Source organism: Alternaria viburni (assembly GCF_023758015.1).
Source record: "Alternaria viburni strain BMP 2772 chromosome Unknown scaffold_8, whole genome shotgun sequence".
NCBI lineage: Eukaryota > Fungi > Ascomycota > Dothideomycetes > Pleosporales > Pleosporaceae > Alternaria > Alternaria viburni.
Genome location: NW_026055777.1, coordinates 1049540 through 1074479, shown reverse-complemented (window position 1 = coordinate 1074479; position 24940 = coordinate 1049540). Strand labels below are relative to the sequence as shown.

Below are 24940 nucleotides of genomic sequence, written 5' to 3'. Positions count from 1 at the left end.
TCTACCGAAGCAACATAGTGCGACTGAACGATAGAATATCACTCACCCATAGGTACTAGCCTAATCGGCTTGACGACCAATGCTCACAACTCGACCAAGTACCGCCCAAGAACGACCCTATCAAGCCATCGCACCATTGAGGTAGCGGAAGATGCCAGGACCGGGAAAGATGCCCAAGCAGGAGAAGCGCATCAGCGTTAGGAAGAAGCGAGCTATCCGGTACGTTTTCTGTGAGGATTGTAACACCAACCGCTAACCCGCTCCTAGGTTCGGCCACAAAATCGTGCGCGTCCAAGTTTCACGCGGCGAGGAGTTCACTGTCCCCGAAGACATTATATGCAGCAGATCCACATTCTTCACGAAAAAGCTACAACCGAAGCGCAAGCCTCTCAAGAAAGACAGTGAATGCGCGATCTGCACGGAACCGCTCGAGCACGGTATACAAGAGCTTACTTACTGCGCTACTCATTGTGGTAACAACTTTCATCATAGATGCATTGAGAAGTGGAAGGCGGAGAAGCAGACAGCTCGTCAACCAGTCAACTGTCCTTTCTGTCGTCACAGCTGGTCGAATGACACCGACGTCATCACAGTACATAAGTTTTCCGCCATCGACGCTGATGCCTTCGCAATATTTCTTGAGTGGCTTTACTATGATCATATCGCGGTTGAAGACCGGGCGGATGAAGATGGCAGATTCTCTCTTGACACACATGAACTTGTTAAGGCATACGTTTTAGGTCTCAAACTAAAGAGCAAGAAGTTCTGTCGAGACGTCATACAGGGATTGGTCGAAGTTAGTAAAGACATTGATGAATATCCGGGTCCGGACAGCATCCGCCTCGCTTACGATAAGACAGCCAAAGGATCACCACTGAGGCTGGTCTTGGTACTACTATGGGCAGATACAGCGGATGCTGCTTGGATTGAAGACGATGAGACAGACGAGTATCCCGCAGAATTCTTCAAGGATTTGACAACGGCTCTTTTGAGGAAGTATCGGGGCAAACAGAAGTGGGACCTAGAAATGATAATAAAAGGTCAAACGGTGGATGACTCTATCTTAGTTGACGACTCAGATGAGGACAAGTCGCGTGAAGACGAGGATCAAGAAATGGGGGACGGAGAATAGGACAATGATGTAAAGCTACATCAGTGAGTACAGGGCACTTACAGCATTTCACACTACCTGATATCTGGTACTGTGGCTGGTAGATAACATCAGTGCAAGCAATGCACTAGTACACACGACTTTCGACTGCTAGCTATACGGCGTTCACGGTAACTTATGAAACAACGATGTAGTGAACCACTCCTTCTTGTCATGCAAGTCGCAGTACGATGACTTCAGGACCCCTGAACTACTTGAGCATCCTCGGCAACCGTAGCGTGTACTCCATCAACGTTAGTCCCACTTGCAGCCACTTCCGCTTCCTCCTCTTCGTCCACTTCGACAAGAGAGTCATCCTATGTCTTTCTGTCAATATCCACCGCCTCAGTATGAGTTGGCGACTCCTCCTTAGCAAGTACACCACCATCCGTATGCTGCATTTGGCGCTCAGGATCATTTGCATGCGCATTCTCGATACCGATTTCAGCAGTAGAGAATTTATCTGCCACATTACGGTAGGCTGGCACAAAGTTGACACAGAAAGCATAGCTCCACGCCGCAATGAAGAACGCCATTGGAACGGTCATGGCGACGGCGGTGGGCGCATATCCTTCCAAAGGCCTAGCCTTGCCTAGCGTATCGCTCGCTCCGAATAGTAGTGGAGGGACAACAGCACCACCAGATACACCGGCCACGATGAAGCCCGAGCCTCTCTTTGAGTATTTGCCCAATCCGCGCATACCAAGCGCAACAATCGTCGGGAAGATAATACTCTCAAAGAAGAGTACAATGTAAAGCATGCTCATGCCGGTATTGCCTCGCTCGGTAATGGACGGGATGATGAAGATGATACATAACGTCATGAACGCGAGGAACACCCATCGTGGTTTGACGAACTTCATGAAGGCGCTGCCAATGAAGCGACCCATGGTAAAACAGCCCTGCGCACCAGCCAGGAACCGAGCTGCTGTCGAGTTGTCGGTCTCGCGTCCATTTATGACCCGTGTCTCGACGACATAGTTGATGAAGGCTCCAGCTATCGCCACCTGCGCGCCAGTGTAGCAGAACTGAGCAAATGTCGCATGGAAGAGACGGTATTGTTTGTGGAAAGGCTTTACGTCGGTACCAGCGTGAGTGCTCTCAGCCTGGAAAGCCATATCGGCATCTAGTGGATGTTAGCACCTGGTCATTTCCCATTAAGGAGCAAGCTTACCAGTGATCTCAGGTATCTCCGTGAAGTAATAAACGATCGCAAGGAGAAAAACGAAGCATGCGATGCCGAGGTAAGTCCATTGCACGTTCTCAAGGGATGCTTGATCGGTGCCAACGTTGTTGAAGAAGACATATGACCCTAAAACTGGCGCTACCACAGTGCCGATGCCGTTGAAAGCCTGCGCGATGTTGATCCTGATCTCTGAATACTTGGGTGGTCCGCAAACTACTTTCGTTAGTACTGCATCCATCATTTAATCGACTCATACATACCAGCCAGGTAAGGGTTGGCTGCTGTCTCAAGCGAGCCTAGTCCATTACCGATGACGAAGATGGCTACACAAAAGCCTCCGAACGAACGATATACAAGACATGGCCAGGCAAGAAGAGAGCCCACGCCGTAAAGTGTCAGACCCCAGATGAAGGTTGCTTTGTAGCCCCAGTGGCGCAGAAGCCAGTTGGCATGACCGAGGGAAGCAAGTGGGTACGCGCCGAAGTATGCTGCCTGTAAGCCTGAAGAGCGAGCGCGCGTTATGCCAAGGACGTCTTGAAAATGCTTGTTGAGGGTATCGATAAGACCGTACGAGAATCCCTATGATCATCAGCCACATACACTGGGTTTAAGGCATCGTCGTGGCTCACCCAGAGAAAGAATAGAATGGTGACGAGGCAGAGCGGGTAGATAGACTCGCGCAGCGTCAGTTCAGCAGCACGCGTCCTCTGGTCGTCGCGACTGCGCAGTGTGGGTCTCTTAAGGAACCCCATGTTCGCTTTGTGATACGATAGAGATGCCGATTAGCGATTGGTCTGTGGATAATGCCGATCAGGTCGTGGACTGGACGAAAGATTCGAGCATTGAGGTTGAGTTGAGTGGAGTCAACAGTAGGCAGTTGCGATGAGGTAAATCGGCAGGGTCTTCAGGCCCTCAAGTACCTGCTGTCACCCACGTGAGCTGGCGGCAGAAATGTCGGTCCATGTGCACGGCAACCAGGTTTCGCAAGAACAGACTCGATCTCAGAGGGTGATTCTACGAACCCGCCGTTGCAGCCAAGATGAGGCTTGACCTCATCAAGCAGTGGGGAGGGGAGAAGCTGGGGTAAAACCTGGGGATTTTAACGCTGAGGAGTCTAGCGTGATGTGACGTTGGGAGGATGTTCTGACAGATGATGCATCCTCGGCAGAGTTAGACCGAATGTCTGCATCGATGGTGGTTAAATCGGGTAGTGATCAGCACACGTCGCGTCATGTCTGAACCGCGTTGAAGAGCCGCGGTACATTGCGTGTGCATCGGGCTTTCTGTGGAAAGTAAGTCGAGCAGAAGTTGCGATAGCCATGCTTGTAATAACGGCAGTCGCAATTAGCGTAGTCAGTACCGCTCGGGCAAATATCACCATACACGGCGTCCAGGAGCACCCTAACATCGGACAACCACAGATTATTCCAGAACTGCAATGGAAGATTTGCCCATCTAATCTTTGTTCTTGACATCCAAGCCGCTCTCTTTCCTCACAACTCCGTAAACACTCGGAATATCTCCTCTGTCCCCGATTTCACTCTTCACCTTATCCAGTCTCCCTTGTGCTAAGCCTAGCATCTTCATACTTTCCTTCGCACCACTACTCTCGGCCAACGACATCGCATGTCTTGCGTCCTTTCGTGCCAAGTCGATATGGAAAAGAGGTTCCTCGCGCTGATAGTAGTCGCCGGCTAGCATGCGCTGCGAGTACGCGGTGTAGGGACCGGGAAACATGGTAGAGATGAATGTGTGGAGGTTGTCTACCCCTAGACCAGACTTTTCGGCAAGGACGTGGCCTTCAGATAGCTGCGAGACCATGTTCAAAATGAAGGTGTTGCCGATGACTTTCATGAGGGTAGCGTTTCCTGCTGGCTGGCCTGAGTAATCGATGTTCGTACGACCCATCACGCCTGTCGTATACGGGACTACCTTATCGCAGGACGCTTTTGAGCCTGCTGTCACACAAACAAGCTGGCCATTGTCTGCCATGGCTGGGGCACCGAATACTGGGATGTTGTCAGGCCCGTCCTGAGGGAGCACTTCTATCTTCACATGCGTAACTTACCTGGCATGCCCACGAACTCACCCCCCTTCTCGGTTATCTTTTTCTCCAAAGCATTCGTCGTTTCTGGGTGTACCGTGGAGCAATCTACAATAAGTTTGCCCTTGACATCTTCTTCGAGCATCTTGTCGACAGCAGCGTTCACGGCTGCATCGTCGCCCAGGCACATGAAGACAATGTCGGAAGGTTTGACAGCATCGTTGATGGTATCGACAACCTTGGTCTTGGAGCTGCCGAGTTTGGATGCGAGGTCTTCGGAGCGGGCTTTGGTGCGGTTGAACAGAATTAGGGGCTTATCGAGGTTACCCTTTTCCACCAAGTTCTGTAGAGTCAGTACGAAAATCAATTTAGAATCTTAGATGCTTCATACTTTGCACATGCCCTGTGACAGTTAGTGACATGGTCGAGCTGATGACCTCCCTTACTGACCCTGCCCATGTTGCCGAGGCCTATCCAAGCGAGTTGTGGCGCCATGATTTCTTCTGGGATCTGACTGTGTCCTTTCTCTTACAACGAAGAGGCAATGCCAAGTGCGACAACTTATACGAACCTCTGCTTGTACCTTGCGTACCGTTTGTCAGCGCTTCGTCATGGTGTTCATCATCGTCATCCGCCAGTAGCCCGGGGATAAGGCCACACCGGGCCGATGTCGGTTACCAGCAAATGACGTTCGCACCCCGTTATCGATGTTGAGTTCTCGAAAATGCGGATGCGGGCACATTTCCCCACACATTTGCAGAGTCATACCTCTGCTCCGAGCTCCAGTCACACAATTTTGACCTTTTCGCATGTTCGGCAGCTGAGCGGTAGCATGAAGCATGTTCATCTGGAGCAAAGCCCCCGCGAGGGGCTTGGAGAAGGCTACGAAGAAGGTGAGCGCGACGTCTCCAGGCGTAAATGCAGCAGTATTGACCGTTAGCAGCTTCCCAAGCGCGATGACAAGGGTAACATCTTTACCAAGATTCAATGCGCGCCTCTCTCCACGTCGACTACCTACGTCCGAACATCGTCGAGCTCCGCGAAAGAGCGTCAGCGCGCCGAACGTCAGCAGTTGACGCGTCTACTGAAGGAATCGCCCGGTAAACGCGACGCGCGCAACTTCCTCAAGCAGTTCGATGCGCCCAAGAAGGGCAAGGCGGCTATCGCAGCCAAAGCCAGGGAGGTGGTGAGCGAGAATATACACAATGACTCGGGTTCGCTGCGAACCGGTGTGAACCTGGGCGACCTCTACAAGCCCACCGTGTTCACCCGCGAACCGCTTCCCGAGGAGGAGTACCAGGCCGAAGAGAAGGATGAGCCGGTGCACATGGCACTTGTCAAGCTTCGGCAGCCTCAGACCCTCGACGACCGCACCTTGGGCGACATCGCATTGACTCTGAGTCAGATGGCGCAGCTGGGGCTCAGCACTGCTGTAGTGCTCGACTGCGATCATGATGCCGATGCGCACACCACAGAGTTGACATTGGAATACGGAAACATGATCAGGGAGCAGGCATTGCGCTTGGTTGCAGCGTTGGAAGACTACAACGAGCCAGGAGCTCTGTTGGTCGAAGATGCTTTGGGCTACTCCCCACTGGCCAACGACATACCCAGTACCGTCCAGGTACGGGGAGGTGTAGAGGTACAGCACAATTACCTGCTACTTCCGCCCATCGACGACGGCGTTATTCCAGTCATAACACCCTTCGCCTACGACACAAATCTGAAGAAGGTCAGGGTCCAGGCAGACGACGTGCTTCTGGCGCTCGTTCGCGAGTTTGCCGGTCTCGCCGGCCAGACAGGCAGCAATGGCTCAGTTGGTGGCGCATTGTACAAAACAAAGGATGTCGTCGAAAGACCTATTCTGGACCGCATCATTATACTTGATCCTCTTGGTGGCATACCATCCGAGAAGCGAGCGGATGGCGCTCATGTTTTCGTCAATCTAGAAGCCGAGTACCGGGACATCAAGAAAGAGCTGCAGCAGCTGTCTTCAGCCACCCCGGATGATAAGACACAGCGTTCAACTTCACTGAGTTCTAGCAACCCGTTCTCGAAATTCGTCGAGGAAGAAATAGCATCGTTACCAGGTACACCGGCACAACAGATTGGCAACTCAGCTCCAATACGCCATCTGAAGAACCTCGAAGTGGTCGAGCGCGGCTTGAAGCTGTTACCCCCATCGTCGTCTGGCCTCGTCCTGACACCCTTGGAAGCAGCAAGGAAAGCTATACCTGACGATGCGCGGACTTCCCCTGCGAAGAATCCTCTATTGCATAACGTGTTAACAGACAAGCCGATGACATCGTCGTCGCTGCCGACAACTCCGACTTCTCGTTTCCTCGGCTCCACCGCACCCAACCCTGCTACTTTCTTCAAGAAAGGCATACCGCTCACCATGATTCCGGATCCGCGGATTCACGGACCGTGGCAGCCACCCTCTGCAACGAACCCGAGCATAGAGCTAGCAGACGACCCGCGCATCAACTTCCCAAAACTCGTCGATCTCATCGATGACTCTTTCCGACGTAAACTGCATCCTCAGAACTACCTCGACCGTATTCGTGGCCGTGTGGCCGGCATCATTATAGCGGGTGATTACGAAGGTGGCGCCATCTGCACATGGGAAACGCCCGCATCCCTCCATGGGCTCAGTCCTCCTAGCAGGCCTTCTCCAGACTCGCCATACTACATTCCTTATCTCGATAAATTCGCGGTTCTCACGTCGTCGCAAGGTTCCGGTGGCGTCTCCGACATTGTCTGGGCTGCTTTGACTCGAACATGCTTTCCAGATGGCGTAGTCTGGAGGAGTCGGACGAGCAACCCGGTCAACAAATGGTACCAAGAGAGGAGCAAGGGCATGTGGAACTTGCCTGGTGATCAATGGACCATGTTTTGGACTACGCAGGGTGTCGAGAAAAGATGGAGTGCTGAGGAGTGGGGTGGGACACAAAAGGAGAAGGATTTGAGAAGGTGGGATGCCTATGTAGATGTCTGTAGTGGCATTGAACCGAGCTGGGCAGATGGCATACAAAGAGCGGATTAGATTCAGTCTAAGCAAACTACGAACTCTCAAGTCTTTCTATCAGACAGAGAAGTCATACCGTGTTGCTATTCTTTCAATCCAGAAAAACAGTCTCATGATGAGCGTGTGCCCCTATGAACCGACATGCCAGTATCTACAGCTTTCCAACTGCGACCACCCACAATTTCTATCTCGAAATGATTCTCAATGCCTACCGCATGCGACGCATCCATGAAGTTGATTCCCGATCTTGTCCAAAGTGGTAAGAGCGATCTTCCATCATGGCAACGGCAGCCCGTGGCGGACAACATCGCGAAGGCGAAAACCCCACCAGCGCAGTACCAGAACACTCACCGACTTGACGGTAGCAATGCAGAAAACACCCAAAGCACACCGACATGAAAGCTTCAAACTTTGTTAGCTTGCGCGGAGGCTTCCAGGGCTGTCGTGGTGTAATCGGGATCGCCAAACCGGCGCGCTTGGAGGGACGCGACTGCCGTGGGGAACCGAACTACGGCTGCCAGGAACACCGCTATCGCACCACAATGCAGGGCGGAGTGACCCAACACGGGATTTTGGGGTGTCGGAACGGGGGTGCATGGCTGCTAGCTTGCGAAATGTGTCTTGGTCTTTGTTGATGGAAAATGTTTATTGGAGGTGGTCGTCGCTGATGTGGACGCGTTCATTCATCACTCCTTCCATACTCCAAAGCAATTAACCTCAATTCTACGACTATACCAAAACACAATCTCAAGATGTCGGACAACACCATCGTAAAGGGCGTTGCAGGAACTTGCATCACGTTCTCCTTCATTCTTGCCGGTAAGACCGGATTCCCGTAGTTCCCAGTTTCACTTCTGACGATCTCAGGAAATGCCATCACACAGTCGTACATGACGGTGCCTGCCCTCCTCGTCAACTTCCCCCGCCCAGGCAGCCCCGACCACAAGGAACGCGCGCAACTTCTAGGCCGCCAGTGGCCTCTGTGCTGGACAGTCGGCAACCAATTCTTCCGCCCCATCTCCACCCTGGGCTTCCTGGGTTATGCCTACGCTGGCTACTCCGTCTACCGCGAGGGCATGCTCGCTCGCAGTGATTGGAAGTTGTTTGGTGTTGCGGCCGTTATGCACTTGACGACTATCCTGCACTCGGCTCTCAACATGCAGCCGTTGAACGACAAGCTTGAGGCGTTAGCGGAGAGGAGCAACGAGAAGGAGTTGGGCGAGGCGGAGAACATTGCTATGAAGTGGGCGAGCTGGAACAGGCTGAGGTTGGTTACACCGGTTATTGCTGGTGGGCTGGCGTTGTGGAACCTGGTCTCCTTGTAAAGGGTTCCATAGCCCTTGTTTTCCGTGATAGTAGTAGTCTGGCTACTGCGCAACTTACCATCTTGCTTCTCTTGGTTGGAGGCCCTTGGAGTGTAGCATTTTAGCAATGAAGCGTAAAACTAAAGACTCTCTTTAACCTCGCGATTTGTGATGTCGATGCAATCCGAATATATCAGCTAGAGACCCAACACTGCCTATGCGGTGCTGAATTGCATATCGACCTATCAGGCCATGATGACTGTGCTGGCAGCGCCATATACAAAGTAGTCTGTGCTTAAGCCACCGCTGATATGACCAGCAAGGCTGGTAATGAAGTCAAACACTCATGCAAGCACATGCATCAAGATAACAGTATAGCGATATTATGGATAAGCATGTATTCGTAGAAAACTCCCCAGAATCCCTTACAGGGGTCAAAGTCCCAAAAAGTCCAAAAGTCCGACGCTAGATGCTTAACCCCGCCAGCAGATGAAAGCATCATCTATCGCTTGATGGCCTGACCTTTCCACCCACTCCTCTCCGCCAGCCAAGTCTCGAAATCGCACAGCTTGGGCTCTTCCTTCTTCAACTTGCTGATATCAGCGCCATAGCCCTCAGCTGCGAACCAACTGATCATGACGTTCACTTCCGTGACGGCCCACATAAGCGCGGAGCCAAACATACCGTAAGTTGCCGGCACCGCGCTACCGATGACACGCTCAAAGCATCCACTCATCTCGTCCATAGTGAGCTCACTACCGGCGAGACCCTCGGCGCGGCCGTTCCATTCTTCGTTGTTGACGAACGCTCGTGCGCCGAATAGACCAATATCTTCGACAGACACCCACTGAATGGACTTGCCCTGCAGTGTATCGCGGAGTGCTGCGAGGAACACCTTGGTAGGGAAGCCAGGTGCGAGGTTGTCCATGAAGGCAACCGGTCGGAGGATGGTCCAGCCCATGTTTTCACCGTTCTTGCCAGCCTTCTCGAGAAGGTGTTGTTCGATCTCATACTTGCTCTGGAAATGCGGGATGGGCGTCTTGTTCTCGAAACTGCGCTGGTTGCCGCCGCGGTCGACGCTGGAATACACAAAGTGTGTGACGCCTTCCTTGATCGACTCGTCAATCAGGGCGTTACCCTGTATGACCTCGCTCTCGTGGGTGACATTCTTGCCTAGAGAGACTTGAACAGAGTAAACACCCCAGATCTTCTCCTCTTTGCCAGCCTCTTTGAGTGTGGCCTTGGCTGATGCAAAGAGCGCCGAGGGCTCGTCCAAATTGCCTTGCACCAACTTTACGTCCGGATGACGCTCAACAATCTTCTTCGCAGAACCGGAGTTGGCATCACGGGTGACAGCCAAGAGCGTGTAATCGGCGTGCGAAGGATGCGATGCGAGTTGTTCAAGTACAGCACCGCCTTGCTTACCAGTAGCGCCGGTAACAAGAATGGCTTTTGTGGCGGCCATGGCGGGGTTGCTTGTAAGGGTCGAAGGATTGCTTGGCTTCGTAAAGACGTGGGTTACCGCAGCAGGTCAAGCTTGTTTTCAGCCTCAGATTTGAGAATAAGCAGAAAGAACGATCACTACAGAAGAGCAGAGGAAGCAGCGATGATATGCATTCACGTCGACGCGTCGCCCAAAGACTGGCACGACCGGCCCCGCAAGCATCCCAGACCCACCGTTGCTTCTTTTTAGAACGCAGTTCCACTCTTCTACGCTGATCCCAGAGAAGGGTAGCGGAGATTGTAGACCGTACAGCGAATGGCCGGCTCGTCACGATGTTCCACAGCGCTACGGGTCGGTGGAGGGCCACACCGACATTGCGGTGATTATGCAGGAGCGTCACAGAGATGGCGTTCAACACAGCTGAATGCAAGCCATGAGGGGCTCGAAGTTTGATCACCGGAGATGTAACTGGAATCCGCAATATTAGACGGATCCGTAGATCATGGTCGGATTATTTACGGCTGGACGATCGACCGGGTAGATGCTGTAGTGCGCGTCAGATCGATCTTACTCGCTACCAGAATCTAGCAGGAAACGGCATACCAACAAGACCGGCGAACGACAATTCGGAAGCTCAGCGACTGCAGATACCCTCGACACGCATATGCAATAAGCATCGCACATTCATACTGGTATCAACACAAAATGTCAGACTTGGGCTTCACACCCGCGGAGATACGCTTTGCCACTGCAACTCTCGCAGCAATCGCTGCTCTCGCGCCCATCGCATACCTTCTCTATCCATCGCAGTCACAAGAATCAAGCGCGCACATCCAGACTTTCAACAAGTTCATAGAGAGCTACTCGACTCTTCGCCCTCAAGCCCTGACAACGTACGCCACCCGCGACTTTAGCCATACCTCCCTTCCTGCAGACCTGCACCTACCCACTCGTTCGATTCAGCCGTTCCGCGAACATGCCGAGACGGTTTTCGAGATCTTTAGCGACTTTCAGGTAGTTCCTGAAGACGATGGTCAGGGAGGCAGAGCGGTGCACTTTTCAAAAGACACAAATACGGTAGTCGCGCACTGCAAGATGGGAGGCAAGGTTAATGGTGACGGTGAATTGGGAACGCAATTGTCGGAAAGTGGGATCACAGAGTGGTGGACTGAGGGTGTCCTATTTGTGAAGTTGAGCAAGGATGGGAAGCGGGTTGAAGGTGTGAGAGAGTTTATGCATAGCAAAAAGGCGGAGGAGTTGCAGATTCGTTTGGACGGAATCTTGAGCGAGTGATACCAGTGGTCTGGGTATCTCAACTGTAGGATAGTTTTCACCAACCACACGGGATGCAAACATGCGATTTGCTATCTGAGCGATACCAGATGTTCGTTGGATGCATAGCGCGACGATCAATGGGAGCACTTAGGTCACGTGTTCGCGCGTTCATAACCTGTTGATATCACCCGCACTCGTACACCTGAAGGTCAGCTCGATATTGGTTTCAAAATGATCCAAAGCCGAGATGACGCGAGTTGGGAACACAAAAAGGTATCCCATCCTTCTGCCAAAGTTTAGACTTTGCAAAACGACCGCGTCCGGTCGCGTCTCATGTCCGACTTTCCACCCCACGACAAACCCCTCCCGAAGGTTCATGCCCCTCTGTCGACCAGATCCGCAAAGGTCTCTCGATAAGCCACCTCTACCCCTCTCATCTCCCAGTTCCGTCCGCGGTGCAACAGCGACGCTCAACAGCCGCGCTAGCGCGTCTAGGCAGCGTCATAGACTTCCCTGCGCACTCTAGACCAAATAACGAAATACCATCTGCGGATCACAACAGCCCTCGAAACTCCGGTGGAGAGCCGTGATGATGATTACAGGAAGAAGGAATTAGACAGTCTTCGGGGGGCGTGTGGTGGGCCTGAGATAATGCATTCGCAGTCCGCGATATCGACTTGCGGCTAAGTAGTTTTGATGAATGAAACCTGGTACATGTGGCAGAAAATTATCTAGGGTGAAGCATGTCGGAGAATCGGGGTGTTGGAAACGGCGAACCAGCGGAAAGGTTCGTGGAAGTGTGAAGGGGTAATGTTTTGTTCTTGCCCTGCCTCTGTTTGATAGTCAGAATTCATCGTTCGCACCTGCAGTCTGCAGGACGACGGGCGGCAAGCGGGCGTATCCAGCGAGCTCAGTCTGGTACGAGAAGAAATCTTTGGTTCATGGGTACACGTCCCGGACTCGAATCGCTAGTTTGCACCAGGAACGGAAAGTACCAGTTTCCTTTATCGGCGCATCTCGTCTGCGAAACCCTCGCTTGTGCTGTGACCTGCACATGCTTCGTGCAACGTCGCTTGCAGTGATCTTCTCTCGACGCTCAGACACAGTGGTAGCGGTTTCAATGAGAGGGGAAGCGAGTGGAATGCCACAGAGATAGCGATGAGCAACATGGAAGCGGCCGCTGTCATGGATCGCTGAGGACCAAACAGTGGCGGGCGCTCCCGCCGAAAGAACGCTTGTACCAGAGAGGCAAGGCGTGTCAAAGTGCTCAGCCTTGCCCAGCACATGTGCCCTAGAGAGACAGACGACTTCCATGTGTGTCAATCTTCAAGCATTTGGCAAAGAAAATGTCATGCTATGGTTGATAATATCGTATTTCATTCATTGTTCAGTGTTCATGACACATTTCCGAAACGCCGTGCACGCAATACAGTCTGCGGCTATGCCTTTTCATACCCGCGCCTATTCCCAGTCACCAGCTCCGAGATCAATCGGCACGCCCGCCCTCATGTCATCCATGATCTTCTCAATGCTCCAAGGCTCGTACTTGTAGCCCTTGGGGTAGTTGGGCTCAAACTTGTCTTCATCCTTCATGTCGATGCCTTGCTTCAGCGACTGCGCACTCTTCTCGTAGTTCTCGTATACGTAAGCCTCAGGGTCGTGAGACCAAACCCACTTGGGTAGTTTGGGAGCAGCGCGGCGGGGATCAAGCTTGACCTTGTCCCAGTCGGTGTCTTGGAGAAGTTCAGCGTTGGAGAAGCCGAGCTTCTGGGCACAGGAGTTGCGGATGAAGCTATCGGACTACGTTAGCATATGTGTGTAGAGAGATTGATTGGGGATAGCAACTCACCGGAAGCGGATGTGTACGCGAACGGACTGAGGAATGTTCTCCTTGCCGCCGACCTGCAGGCAGGAAGCTATCGATATGGCATCCTCAATGGCCTGGGTCGCTCCGTTGCCGGAAGCTGGTAGGTAGGAGTGTGCCGCATCACCGATCTGAATGACGCGAGCGCCGGGAGATGTCCAGCTTGGCTGAGGGTTGCGCCAGAGGAGCTCGAAGTTGACGATCGTCTTGGGCGGGGTTGTCTCGACAAGTTGCTTGAAGATTGGGGCCCACTTGACCGTCTCCATCCCAGGCATAGTGTCCATGCCGTCCAGAACTTCTTCCTTCTCGATCGTGTTGTTCCACGACTCCTTCTCAGTACCGGTGACGTCGTGGTTCATGATCCAGACCATGACATCCTCGCGAGACAGGGTGAGCGCGTACGTGGATGGACTATGAGGGTTAGCCGAAGTGTGATGATCTGGTTGGAAGGACTTACCCCAGCCATGTCCTCACAATTGGCTCATTGCCTGGCATCATCTTGAAGAATTCTTTCACCTCCGGATCTTTGTCGAGAGCTTCCCTGGGGAAAGCAGCACGCCACATGGCCCTTCCGGAGGGCCTCGCGCGCACTTGTCCACCGACCAACTTCTGACTCTTTGATCCAACACCATCAGCCGCAATCACTACATCCGCCTCGTAGCGCTTGCCGTCGTCGGTGGTGCAGCCACCCTTGCCAGTTTGCTCGTCTTCAAAGTAGTCCACAACCCTGCGGTTGAACTCAACGGAAACACCGAGGTTTTCTACAGCGCTAACGAACATCTTGTACACAAGCGGGCGCATCTGGAACTCGCCAGGAGGGGTATCAGGGTCCAGCCCTTGTGCACGAAGGCGATCTGCAACCTTCTTAGGTCCGATGACAACTTCGCCCGAGTGCTTGAAGGTCTCGATCCAGGCATTGTGGAGCGAAATCTTCTTGTACTCCTTGAGCAATTCAGGCCAGTGCTTCAAGAAGCGGGTTGCGCTGAGGCCCATGAAGTACATGTCACCTAGCACACGTTATGAGTTGCTCGTCAAGACCATGATTTGAGAATGCCGCTCACCAGCTGTGTTAATGTCTGCATTCCTCTCAAGCACGCGAACGTTGTGGCCCTTGCGTGTGCACTCAAGAGCAGCGACCAGACCAGCCAGACCGGTACCCACGATGAGGACATCGATGCCAGTGTTAGGGTACGACCCTATTGGCTTCGACTCCATCGTGGAGTCGCGAGAAGTAAGAGCGTGAGGCATGACTGCGGTTCAGTGTGTATGATCGTATTGAGGTGGTTGTATCGTCGAAACCGACCTTCATACAAGCCGTGCCTGCCTTTCATACATGCTGAAGGTTGCCTCCACCTGCATTCCCCGTTGGGGTACCAGTGAGGCTTGCCGAAGACCCTCGGACGTCCGACTGGCCGGGCTGTTTCGCAGTTGTACTTTCGCGGCCATACTATGGCATGCAGGTGTTGGACAATGCAATGACCATTGCACTTGGCGGCAGATTGTCAGGAACATGGCTGCTTTGGTCGAGGACCGATCTCGATGACGATGGGCAAGCCCCCGCGCTAGCCCAAACTCCCGGCTGGCGTGCGTCCGTGCGGGCGCGCTATGGTTCCCCACAAACTCCGGAGGCCAAGCACGGCCGACAGCATCCTAAGTCATCTTTGTACACGATCGAGTTCAACGTTTATGCTGGACATACACGCTGATGCCAGGTCCGCGGCGTTCCTAGCCTATCAGCTCGATCACGGCTGTATCTCGCTGCTCCACGTGGGCACATGATGACTGCAGCCCTTGAGATTCGATTGATGTGTAACGTCGCTAAATATATTCCAGCACTTCTAATGACGCTTAGACTTCTTTGCTCGAGGTAGTGAAGAAGATCGCTTCTAGACTGGCTGTGTTTGACACCTTTCTTCGGGGGACTTGGCCGCCCACCAAAGGAAGGCTTCCCGTGCAACGACAACTGAGGGTGCTCGGTTTCAGAAATGCAGTGTGGCGTCTGTACCCCATCACTGAGGCGTTCGACCAGTAACGTCCAGTACGAACGAGGAGCAAATGTGACACCCATACTGCCAGCGATGCATACCCATGCTGCAAGCTATGCAGCACAAGTTGATTAGTAGAGGGGTCTTACGGCCCGGTAATGTGCCGGCTGCCGACTTTGATCTTGCTATCTGTCGGTGATGTTTGGCCTGGTAATGTGGAAATAACAATTACTTGCCTAGAGAAAGCGGCAGACGCGGGCGCAGCCACTAGAGAGTTGCTCCTTCAGCTGTGTCCAGTTCTCAAGACCAGGGAGTAAATGTTTCGATACGCCCGAGTTCATGCAAGTGAACTTGGTTCATGTCGATCTCTGCGCTCTCCCGGCGCACCGATACATGTTAGTCCAGCCCCAAGCTCTTCAATATGTCGTAAGTCGGCGCCCGCTAGCACCGACTTCTGTTCTTCCGCCGTGGCGGATACAGATACTGAGATCAACAAGGGTGTTAGTGAGATCGCCATCCTGGCACACTATGGAAATCGGTAGTTTCCAACCTTGGCCATTGGATGAATCTGCCGTCTGTCACCCAAGCGATGTTTAGTTCCATGTCGGCTATGCTCACCTAGACGCCGATGAATCTGGTGCCCTAAACGGTCCCGTCTCGCCAGTGGGCCCTGTATGGCTGTACATAAGTCAAGCTCTGGGGAGCCGGACGAGTGGTAGTGCAACGAAAACCTGTGGTGTGATATTTACCAGGCTTCCCACGCTGTGGTCTTGTGATTGTTACCGTTCTCTCCGACAACATCCCCGTCAAGACCCTTGGCAAGTCAGTTGACAGTCAACCCCTCCGGTCCCGACTTTTCTACAGACGCCTTCGACCGTCACCTGCGTACTCGAAATGCATCCCTTCACAGCCTACGCCCTAGGCGTCGCAGTCGTCGGCCTTGTTGTATACGCAGTCGTCGACGCCGTCACCAAGTACGACAAGCGATACAATGTCCAGAACATGCCTGGCCCCTGGCAGGTACCGTGGGTTGGACGCATTCACGACCTACCCATTGAGTTCATGTGGCTGAAGTTCAAGGAGTGGGCCGACATTTACGGTCCCATATACCGCACCAAGATGTTGGGCGCGAACTTCATCATCATCACCGATGAGAAGATTGCCGAGGATATGCTTGTGAAGAAGGCGAAGTTGTATTCCGATCGACCCGAGATCAAGTCGCTGTTCGATGCGAAGAGCACATACGGCTCGATGGAGTACCTGCCTCTCATGGGAAAGAACCGTAAGTCTCGCAGTGATGGGGGCGGCGAATTCTGCTAATCAAAACAGAATACTGGGCTCGTCAGCGAAAGTTCACTCATTCTTACCTCACTGGAGCTACCAACGTCCGCTATAATGGTATCATGGAATTCGAGGCCAAGCGATGGATGGCCAGGCTCGTGGAAAACCCCGACGACTTCAGCTTTTCCCTCGAAGACATGTGCTCTAAGGTCATGTGCCAATTGACATGGGACGATCCTTCGCTCAGTGTTCCTCTTACCCCCAGCGCATGGGGTCTGCTCACCCAGATGTCACCCGCCGGGCCAATCACAAACGTCTTGACTCCTCTCTGGGACTGGGTGCCCGAGCCGATCAACCCCTGGAAGCTCCGGGAGCGCAAGCGCCACGACGACCAACAAGCTTTCTTCATGGAGTGCCTTCAAAAAACCAAGAAGAGTATGGAAGTCGGTCAGCAAAGGTCTTGCTTCACCAAGAACTATCTTGAGACCGCGGAAAAGTCAAACATCTCGGGCGAATACGAAGCTTCTTGCGTGATCGGTATGATGGCGCTTGTCGGTATCTTCACAGTCACTGGACCGATTTACTACTTCCTCATCAGCATGCTACACCACCCCGAGTGGCAGGTCAAGTGCCAAGAGGAGATTGACCGCGTCTGCGGTAACCAGCCTCCTGCCGTCGCCGACTTGCCCAATTTGCCAGTTCTTCGTGCTTGTATCAAGGAGACAATGCGCTGGAAACCTACCGTACCCACTGGTAAGCACACAAGGAGCCATCTTCCGTATTGATTCTAACTTTTTCCCAGGTGTTGCTCATGAAGCTGAGGCCGACGACTGGTTCCAGGGATACTTCATTCCCAAGGGCACGCGCATTCTTCCTCTCGACTGGGCCTTCCTCCGAAACCCCGCCAAGTACCCCGAGCCTGAGGAGTTCCGCCCCGAGCGATGGTTGGAGGCTGGATGGCCGACATTCCAGGAGCCCTTGACCAAGTACCCTGACATCGTTGGCATGACCTCGTTCGGTTGGGGCCAACGCCAATGTCTCGGCATGTCCATCACCCGCGATGAGACCGTGACAGGCTGTGGAGCTCTGATGTGGGCCTTCAACCTCAGGGCAAAGGTCGACCCCGTTACCGGCAAGGACATCGAAGTGCCAGTCAACAAGTCCAACTCTTTACTCATCATCAAGCCAGATCCATGGGAGATGGCGTTCCACCCCAGGAGTGAAACGCGCAAGCAGGAAGTCATTCAGCTGTGGAAGGAGGCTGAGGCGAAGGATATCCAGGAGCGTGCCGAGTTTGCGAAGTCGGCTGAGATGAACGTGTTGGTGCAGCCATAGGCGGCGATACGAGAAGCTTTTTCTTTGTTGGGTATATCCGAGAGCATAGCCGGGAGGCATGGCGTTCGTGAGCGCTGTCTGTTCTTCACCTTCTCTATCTTCTCTTCAGTAGTTACAAGGCCGTCGCCACACCGGCCAGCCATAATTTGATTCCATTTGTCACATTTGTGTTTCGCTTGATACGGGTTCGTGCGCCTTGATGGCTCCAGGATGTGACGTTGGGAAAGAAACCCTAGGACAGTCACAATCACGGGTGAGGGCAGCCAGTGACTCTTATGCTGACCGTATCAGAGGTTACACAGGATACTTTAGGGTCGTATTCGCTATGAGGAGCCGGTCGAATGGCGCTACGGTGGTCCGTCCAGCAGCAATGTGCTGCGATGCCTTGTCAGAGCGACGCCACGGAATCCCGTGGCTGAAGCCATCCGGCCCAAGGACCAAGGCAATCTTTGCTGCAATTGCGATGCCAGAAATTTCGGGCGATGGTACTCGGGCGACGATCCCTTACGTCTGCCCTGAGTGACATGCGGGGAGGGCATGGCGCAATTACCCCTCCAAGCCTGGCCCGAGCGGCCCTTGCACGTCCAGCCTCGACGGTGAGAGGCCCAATCACGCCTCGGGCCCCACCCTTGTGCTGTGCTCTACGGAAAGAGCTATGCCCCTCCATGGCCTCTCTCATCTTTTAAAGCTGCCCCTCATCCTTCCCATCGACAACACTCCACCACCACACCCTTTTCACTACACACTCAAACCACATCCATCACCATGTCCAACCCCAAGGTTTTCTTCGACACCACCATTGGCGGCCAGCCCGCTGGCAGGATCGTCATGGAGCTCTTCGCCGACCAGGTCCCCAAGGTGAGTACCCCGCTAGCAGAGTCTTCGTCAGGCCTCTTTCCCCGCGAGGCACCGATAAGATGAGGCAGTCGCTGACTATAACCAACAGACCGCTGAGAACTTCCGCGCTCTCTGCACCGGCGAGAAGGGCACTGGAAAGAGCGGCAAGCCCCTCCACTACAAGGGCTCCAGCTTCCACCGCGTTATCCCCCAGTTCATGCTCCAGGGTGGTGACTTCACCCGCGGCAACGTACGTCATACCCACGACCTTTCTTCTGGCGAGCACACATGGCTGACATAACACAGGGCACCGGAGGTGAGAGGTAAGCTTTGGCCGTCCAAAATGCATATGAGACATACACTGACTTCGTATCTTCACTGTAGCATCTACGGCGAGAAGTTCGAGGACGAGAACTTCAACCTGAGGCACACTGGCCCCGGTATCCTCTCCATGGCCAACGCCGGACCTGGTACGCTCAGAACACTGCCCCGTGTCTTGAGGTTCGAGAACTGATTAAGTGCGCAGGAACGAACGGCTCCCAGTTCTTCATCTGCACCGTCAAGACCTCCTGGTTGGACGGCAAGCACGTCGTCTTCGGCCAGGTTGTTGAGGGTCTTGAGGTCGTCCAGGCCATCGAGAAGGTCGGCTCCCAAAACGGCTCCACTAAGCAGACCGTCACCATTGCGGACTGCGGCCAGTTGTAGATCGACTGGAGGCGGAGAGAAAATTAGAGACGCGCAAACGGGCGTGGGCAGAGGCAGCAGGAGACTGGCCACCGTTCAAGCCCACCATGCATTGATGGGCTCACGACGCCATGATTCACGACCCACAGCAAAGCTTGATAGAGGGAGCGCAGTGAGCATCTTTGGTCTGTCGTAGTGCTATCTACCACTATGAAATGGCAATGATCAATGTGCACTTTCCAACAGTTTTGATTTACCATGTGATCCTTTGCCGTCGTACTTTCAGATATACTCGCGCTTGTTGATCGCCAAGTTCTAACTCAATACCGAATACATTGCACTGCAACTAGTATCAAAGTCACGATGTGTGAATCATAGATCACGACATTGCACCCGTGGTTCATAACTAATCTAGACGCAGTAATGACGGTAGATGCTCGAACTGAGGAAAAGTGATTGGAGTGATACCTGGAAATTGTTGATTGGGGCAATATTGTAACGGCAGCATTGTTTAGAATTGCTGCGACAGGATACAAGATGAGCTTGCTCTCGAGGTCCGAGACGCCTGTCAGCATTAGTTAGGGGTGCATACATGGAGTACATGTGTCATGCCATGCTATCTTTAGCATCAATTAGAAGTATTGCTGATTCATTTACCACGCGAGAGATTACGAGCTCGTCTTCTATGTGTAGAGTCGGGTAGACGAAACATGTGTATGAAAGGAATAAAGATGGAGATTTCTACTCGCGTTTGGTGAGCGCTTGTTCATGCTGCCGAGTTCTTCAACATCATCAGGCGTGTTCATCATGAAGGTCAACCAGGAGTAACTTCTCGGCGTGATAGCAAGGCTAGCCCCATGGATGCAGCATTGTGGTTCGGCTGATCAGTGCATCTCGTTGAAAGCCTTAGCGGGGCATAGAGTCACGACTCACTGAACGCTCGTGCATATAGGCAAACATGAGGGGCAGGCTTTAACGCAAGTAAGGCTACTTTTGAAGCCTGTAGTATGTTGCCTTATCTGTAGACATCCATTAACTACTCGACGAACCTAGGGGCAGCACCACAGAGAGCCTGTTGAGGCTGAGCTGAAGCTACGCTTTCGCAGCTGACAGCCTCGCCCAGAGTCCTCCAAGTTGCTCATAGGAATGGTAGGTGCCTCGAGCATTCGCTTGGTAGGCGTCCAAGAGAGCTCGGTTCAACAGGCCGTGGAAGTGGTGAGGGCATCGCCTCACTGACGTACAAATGCCCTGTGAGGCAAAGTGTGGGGAAGGTTATGAGTCCATCGTATCGAGTAACAAGGAAGCCTGCTTAGTGGTCGAGCCAAAGGGTATTTGCGGGCTAATCGTCGCCAACTGTTTGGTCAGTATGCAGCAATCACTGCCCTCCTTGATGGCACCATCGGGCGGATCCTCGGTCAGCATCTGCATGGAGTGGACCTGACGACGTCTAGAAGCCTTGGATGCAACTGATAGACAGCCGTAGCCGACTTCCCAGCGAAAATGGAGACATGAGTGGATGGACGAAGTGGGGAAAGAATATGCAGAACCATTGGCGTGGAAGAAACGCATGGGAAAACAGCACTGGCTTTTCGATGGGCTCAGCTCTTTCATCTCAACTACTATCGGATGACGGGTTTTCAGATTGATCGGTTGTGACGATTGAAAGGCTCTGCGCTGTTGTTGTCGTGGCTGGTTTGCGAGCTCAACACGTAGCCCGTTCTGATTGGCTGCACAATATCCGCAGTGAAGCATTTCTTTTCTCCAGGAGCAGGAGATGTAGCATGACGCAAGAAAGCCTTCCTTCGTTACTACGTCGAGGGCAAACATACTTATCGGTAGGCAGCAATAGATGCAGCGATGACACGTTGCGGTGGTATTGCCCAGGTTGAGGAGCTTAGCGTGCAGGACTATTAGCTCCTTCCTCTTTGCTTCTGTCACAACCAACAACCGTCTTTCGCGCAGGGTGATCTTTTCGGTGATCGTGCTCATCAGCCGTGGGCATTCTGGTCCCTGGGAAAACGGTGGAGAGGGCTAGCTCCCGGGCTGCGTAGAGGCTGGTCCTTGCCAGCGCAGCCTTGTAGTAAGCCCGCAACGGAGGGGTGAATCAGCCATTGCAGCACAGGACCCGACGATACATGGGCATCTGTCGCATGCGCATGGACGTGCAGTTCCGATGCGCAGCGTGCGACCTAGGTACTAGCTGGCGCACATGACGTCGCCGGGGTCGGGTAGGCAGCAAAATCTTCCCACTATCATCTGACGAAGACCGGGAGAGCCCGTCGAGGAGGCCGTCTAGAAGTCCGTCGGCCTCGCGATACACGTGGGATGATCACCAGGGAGGGAGCAGGGAGCGTCCCGTAGGCGCCCGGTGCCGACGAGGAACCAAAGGTCAGCATCGGGTGAGCCTGTCCAACATGGGATGCCTGGCAGGTCGGCCGATCAAGCGGTGTCGAGCGAGGCTAAATTTGCGTCCTCTCCGCGCGCGCGCTGAGTGAGCACTGGATTACTACGCTGCATGGCACGGAGTGCAGCAGGTGGAAGGCTCTGTTTGGTGACGCCGTAGAGGCTGCCGTGAGCGTTTGGCGAGGCAACGGTGTGTGCTGGGGGAGGGTCAGCAGCCGGCAGTGATTCGCCCAGCCAGGTCTGCATCGCTCGATGCGGGCAAGTCAGGTGGCCAGCGGTGCCGGCGATTTGCTGGATGAAGCCAAGGGCGTTTTGTGGGTTGCAGCCATGTCCGTGGGCCGTGATCGAGGACTCTGCGCGGGATCAACCAGCGTCGAGAACCCCGCGAGACAACTGCAGCGTCCAGGCAGCCTATTTCGTCTCTCCCACGCCATGCGCTGCGCCTCGATTCGCGCTGCACTGCTGCTCCAAAGCCGCTGCGTGTATTAATCCCCGTCGGTCCTTGTCTCCGCCCTGCGCCGGGTCACCCTTTCGTGAGCTGTCTCAGATCGCTGCGCCGCCTGCTTCACTCGTGCGCTTGACCCTCACGCTCTACTTATACGCTTGTTTGCTTTGCATGGCATTGTCGTGCCATCCCCACCCACATCTCGGCTTCTGCATGTTCAGCCAATACCCCATCCATCCCATATCATTAATACCCCATTGTCCATCACTGCAAGACATCACGTTACATCATGGCGCCCAACCCACACTGGCGGCAGCACCAGTCGAGTAACAGCACCGCTTCTGGCCGCAGCGACAACAGCACCGTGTCGGCTCGCAGCGACGCCAGCGACCGTTCGTACGACACCGCGCCGACAGAGTACAGCGACCGCAGACCGTCGCTCATGCACAGCGAGACCAGCCACGCCCGCCTCCAGGGACGCGCCCGGGAACGAGACTACTTTGTGCCTCAACACAAGGTCGACCGCTATCCACAGCTGCCGCCCCGCTCCTCCGTCGACACATATGCCTCGACATCAGAAGAAGACCTCGCCGATGAGCTCGATGATGACATGCCCGACTACGATGTGCCCACATACCGACACGAGCCACTAGCCTGCGATGCCATCCCTACCACACCCCGCGACTTTGGGGAGCTCTTCCCTACCTCCAAGCGCCTATCCATACGCCACGACGACTCGACCATAGACGGCAACATGAACCTGAGAGTGGACACACAGGTCGAGGAACGAGGACACCGGAAACAAAGCTACACCCTCTTCCATCTCCGCATGCAGGACCTTCGCACACGCCAGTTCTCGCTGCGCCGATACTGCAGAGAGTCTGGCCGTGAGGTCTGCCACTCGACGCGCAAGTACCAGAAGCCAGCCACAGAGATGCGGCCAGTCCTGCAACGCGCAAGCACAGCCCTCGCTAGTCTGGTCAAGTCCGACTCTCGCCCCTCAACATCAGCAGGTCTGAAGCGGGCCGACTCCGGCTATGACTCCGTGCAGGGCAGTCTTCATGACGACGACGACGATATTACGCGCTCCGAGTCACGTCCGAAGGCAGTGGGATACTCAAAGGGCCGCGCCTTAATACCAACCAATACCATCAAGCTCGAGTTCTCGAATTACGCACACCTCGACGTCAAGCGCCGCGGTGCCAAGTCATACAAGAAGTACGCCTTTGAATACTGGGGCCACGACTACTCCTGGAAACGCATCGTCAAGAAGGAAGGACGGGACCAGCAGGAATCTGTCTCCTACTACCTCGTCCGCGATGACAACGACAAGGAGCCGCTTGCGCATATCTGTCCCGTACGCTTGACGCATGAAGAGGCGCATGAGGAGGCTGCCCGTGGTGGCTGGATACCACCTTGTTATATGCGTGTCACTGACGACAAGATCCTACGCTCAGACTCAGACATTTCCGAGTAAGTCCATTCGATGGCGCAAGCCGTGCAAAGTAACAGTCAGTTAACCCAACGAACAGTGTTGTTATGGCGACGGGTCTCATGGCTCTTGTGGACGACTGCATCAAGCGACGCTTCCACTCCAAACAGAGCACGCAGATGCACATCCCGCTTCTCAGAAATCCGTCATTCAAAATGGCCAACTTGGAATACATTGGCCCCAAACGCCTCATCGATGAGATGTTCAGCCGAAAACACCAGGATGGCAACATACCCAAGAAACATCCTTCAGCGGCACGTCGGTTGCCGACGTCCGTTTAGTGTCTGCTTTATTTAGCTCAAGTTTGCATTAGTACACGTTCAATCAGTGTCGGGAAGCTGCAGCCTGTCCTCGCATCTTGTATCACCAACCTGTCAGAAACATTCTGTTGGGATGGCTACCTGCAGGCAGGCGCAGTCTTAGCATTGCTGGTGGTCATGTTCTCTTTTTACTCCTTGGTGTTTGGCATCTGCGCCGTCTTTTGGTCTGCAGCATGCGTAGCGTTGTTTGTTTGCTGCATTTGTTGAGCCTTTTCTCATTGCACAGGATACCAGCCGGCATGGATGTTCAGCACATGCACATAGCACCGCCCGTTTTGGTTTACGAATCGCCACGTTATCATTCTTGGATCGATACATGCTGGGATCGAAGTTACGATACCACATTTTGGAACGAATAATGACCTGAGCTAATCTTGCTCTATACAATTGGTTCGCAATCTGCCATACGTGAGAGTAACATATTTCCATCAACGACGTGGGTACGACACGGCACGCTTCGGTATTCAAGTTAAGCCGTGCAAGTCTTGTGCCCGCACAGCGCTCATTGGACTGCATGTTTTGTTTGAGAGAGGTGTTTGCTTACGTGTTAGGATAATCTAGAAGACCAGTTCGTTCTTGAGGCGTACAATCCCGACAGCTTAGGATTGACAGCTGACAGGTGATACGACGTCGAGCACACGCGTGGCACATGGCTAAGCTCGTCTTGCGTCGACTGCTGGGAGCACATCGCCACATCGCACTCTCCATGACGCTGAACCTCAAACCCGCATCTCTCTGCAGCATTCAAGCATGTTCGATCACGGCATCAGCCCAACGCTCTCCGTACGACCCTCCGCCTCGGCCCCATGAAGTCTCAAGAGAGAATGCGGTAATTTTTTACTACGCAGCTGATACGTAATCGC

At 53.6% G+C, this 24940-nt stretch overlaps 11 protein-coding genes across 11 annotated transcripts; 7 read left to right on the top strand and 4 right to left on the bottom strand.

The window, feature by feature from the left end:
- Positions 1 to 169: 169 nt before the first annotated feature.
- J4E79_004818 (uncharacterized protein) lies at positions 170 to 1132 on the top strand (the record flags this gene model as incomplete). Its single annotated transcript, XM_049353700.1, has 2 exons — positions 170 to 219; positions 268 to 1132. 2 exons carry the CDS (start codon positions 170 to 172, stop codon positions 1130 to 1132), a joined length of 915 nt encoding a protein of 304 aa, XP_049212148.1.
- Positions 1133 to 1467: 335 nt separating this feature from the next.
- On the bottom strand, positions 1468 to 3088 carry J4E79_004817 (uncharacterized protein; the record flags this gene model as incomplete). The annotated part of the gene is made up of 4 exons (XM_049353699.1): positions 1468 to 2276; positions 2325 to 2549; positions 2597 to 2915; positions 2966 to 3088. The coding sequence occupies 4 exons, from the start codon at positions 3086 to 3088 to the stop codon at positions 1468 to 1470; spliced, it is 1476 nt and encodes a 491-aa protein (XP_049212147.1).
- A 703-nt stretch (positions 3089 to 3791) lies between these two features.
- On the bottom strand, positions 3792 to 4875 carry J4E79_004816 (uncharacterized protein; the record flags this gene model as incomplete). The annotated part of the gene is made up of 3 exons (XM_049353698.1): positions 3792 to 4345; positions 4405 to 4723; positions 4831 to 4875. The coding sequence occupies 3 exons, from the start codon at positions 4873 to 4875 to the stop codon at positions 3792 to 3794; spliced, it is 918 nt and encodes a 305-aa protein (XP_049212146.1).
- Positions 4876 to 5219: 344 nt separating this feature from the next.
- Positions 5220 to 7426, top strand: ARG2 (Amino-acid acetyltransferase, mitochondrial; the record flags this gene model as incomplete). Its single annotated transcript, XM_049353697.1, has 2 exons — positions 5220 to 5273; positions 5324 to 7426. 2 exons carry the CDS (start codon positions 5220 to 5222, stop codon positions 7424 to 7426), a joined length of 2157 nt encoding a protein of 718 aa, XP_049212145.1.
- A 734-nt stretch (positions 7427 to 8160) lies between these two features.
- Positions 8161 to 8733, top strand: J4E79_004814 (uncharacterized protein; the record flags this gene model as incomplete). The annotated part of the gene is made up of 2 exons (XM_049353696.1): positions 8161 to 8227; positions 8276 to 8733. 2 exons carry the CDS (start codon positions 8161 to 8163, stop codon positions 8731 to 8733), a joined length of 525 nt encoding a protein of 174 aa, XP_049212144.1.
- Positions 8734 to 9214: 481 nt separating this feature from the next.
- On the bottom strand, positions 9215 to 10177 carry J4E79_004813 (uncharacterized protein; the record flags this gene model as incomplete). The annotated part of the gene is made up of 1 exon (XM_049353695.1): positions 9215 to 10177. One exon carries the CDS (start codon positions 10175 to 10177, stop codon positions 9215 to 9217), a length of 963 nt encoding a protein of 320 aa, XP_049212143.1.
- Positions 10178 to 10861: 684 nt separating this feature from the next.
- Positions 10862 to 11449, top strand: J4E79_004812 (uncharacterized protein; the record flags this gene model as incomplete). The annotated part of the gene is made up of 1 exon (XM_049353694.1): positions 10862 to 11449. One exon carries the CDS (start codon positions 10862 to 10864, stop codon positions 11447 to 11449), a length of 588 nt encoding a protein of 195 aa, XP_049212142.1.
- Positions 11450 to 12892: 1443 nt separating this feature from the next.
- Positions 12893 to 14510, bottom strand: J4E79_004811 (uncharacterized protein; the record flags this gene model as incomplete). Its single annotated transcript, XM_049353693.1, has 4 exons — positions 12893 to 13223; positions 13281 to 13706; positions 13753 to 14302; positions 14357 to 14510. 4 exons carry the CDS (start codon positions 14508 to 14510, stop codon positions 12893 to 12895), a joined length of 1461 nt encoding a protein of 486 aa, XP_049212141.1.
- A 1664-nt stretch (positions 14511 to 16174) lies between these two features.
- Positions 16175 to 17896, top strand: J4E79_004810 (uncharacterized protein; the record flags this gene model as incomplete). The annotated part of the gene is made up of 3 exons (XM_049353692.1): positions 16175 to 16562; positions 16610 to 17314; positions 17364 to 17896. The coding sequence occupies 3 exons, from the start codon at positions 16175 to 16177 to the stop codon at positions 17894 to 17896; spliced, it is 1626 nt and encodes a 541-aa protein (XP_049212140.1).
- A 765-nt stretch (positions 17897 to 18661) lies between these two features.
- J4E79_004809 (uncharacterized protein) lies at positions 18662 to 19438 on the top strand (the record flags this gene model as incomplete). The annotated part of the gene is made up of 5 exons (XM_049353691.1): positions 18662 to 18754; positions 18843 to 18983; positions 19040 to 19056; positions 19118 to 19203; positions 19260 to 19438. 5 exons carry the CDS (start codon positions 18662 to 18664, stop codon positions 19436 to 19438), a joined length of 516 nt encoding a protein of 171 aa, XP_049212139.1.
- A 3116-nt stretch (positions 19439 to 22554) lies between these two features.
- J4E79_004808 (uncharacterized protein) lies at positions 22555 to 24038 on the top strand (the record flags this gene model as incomplete). Its single annotated transcript, XM_049353690.1, has 2 exons — positions 22555 to 23738; positions 23798 to 24038. The coding sequence occupies 2 exons, from the start codon at positions 22555 to 22557 to the stop codon at positions 24036 to 24038; spliced, it is 1425 nt and encodes a 474-aa protein (XP_049212138.1).
- Between the last annotated feature and the right edge of the window lie 902 nt (positions 24039 to 24940).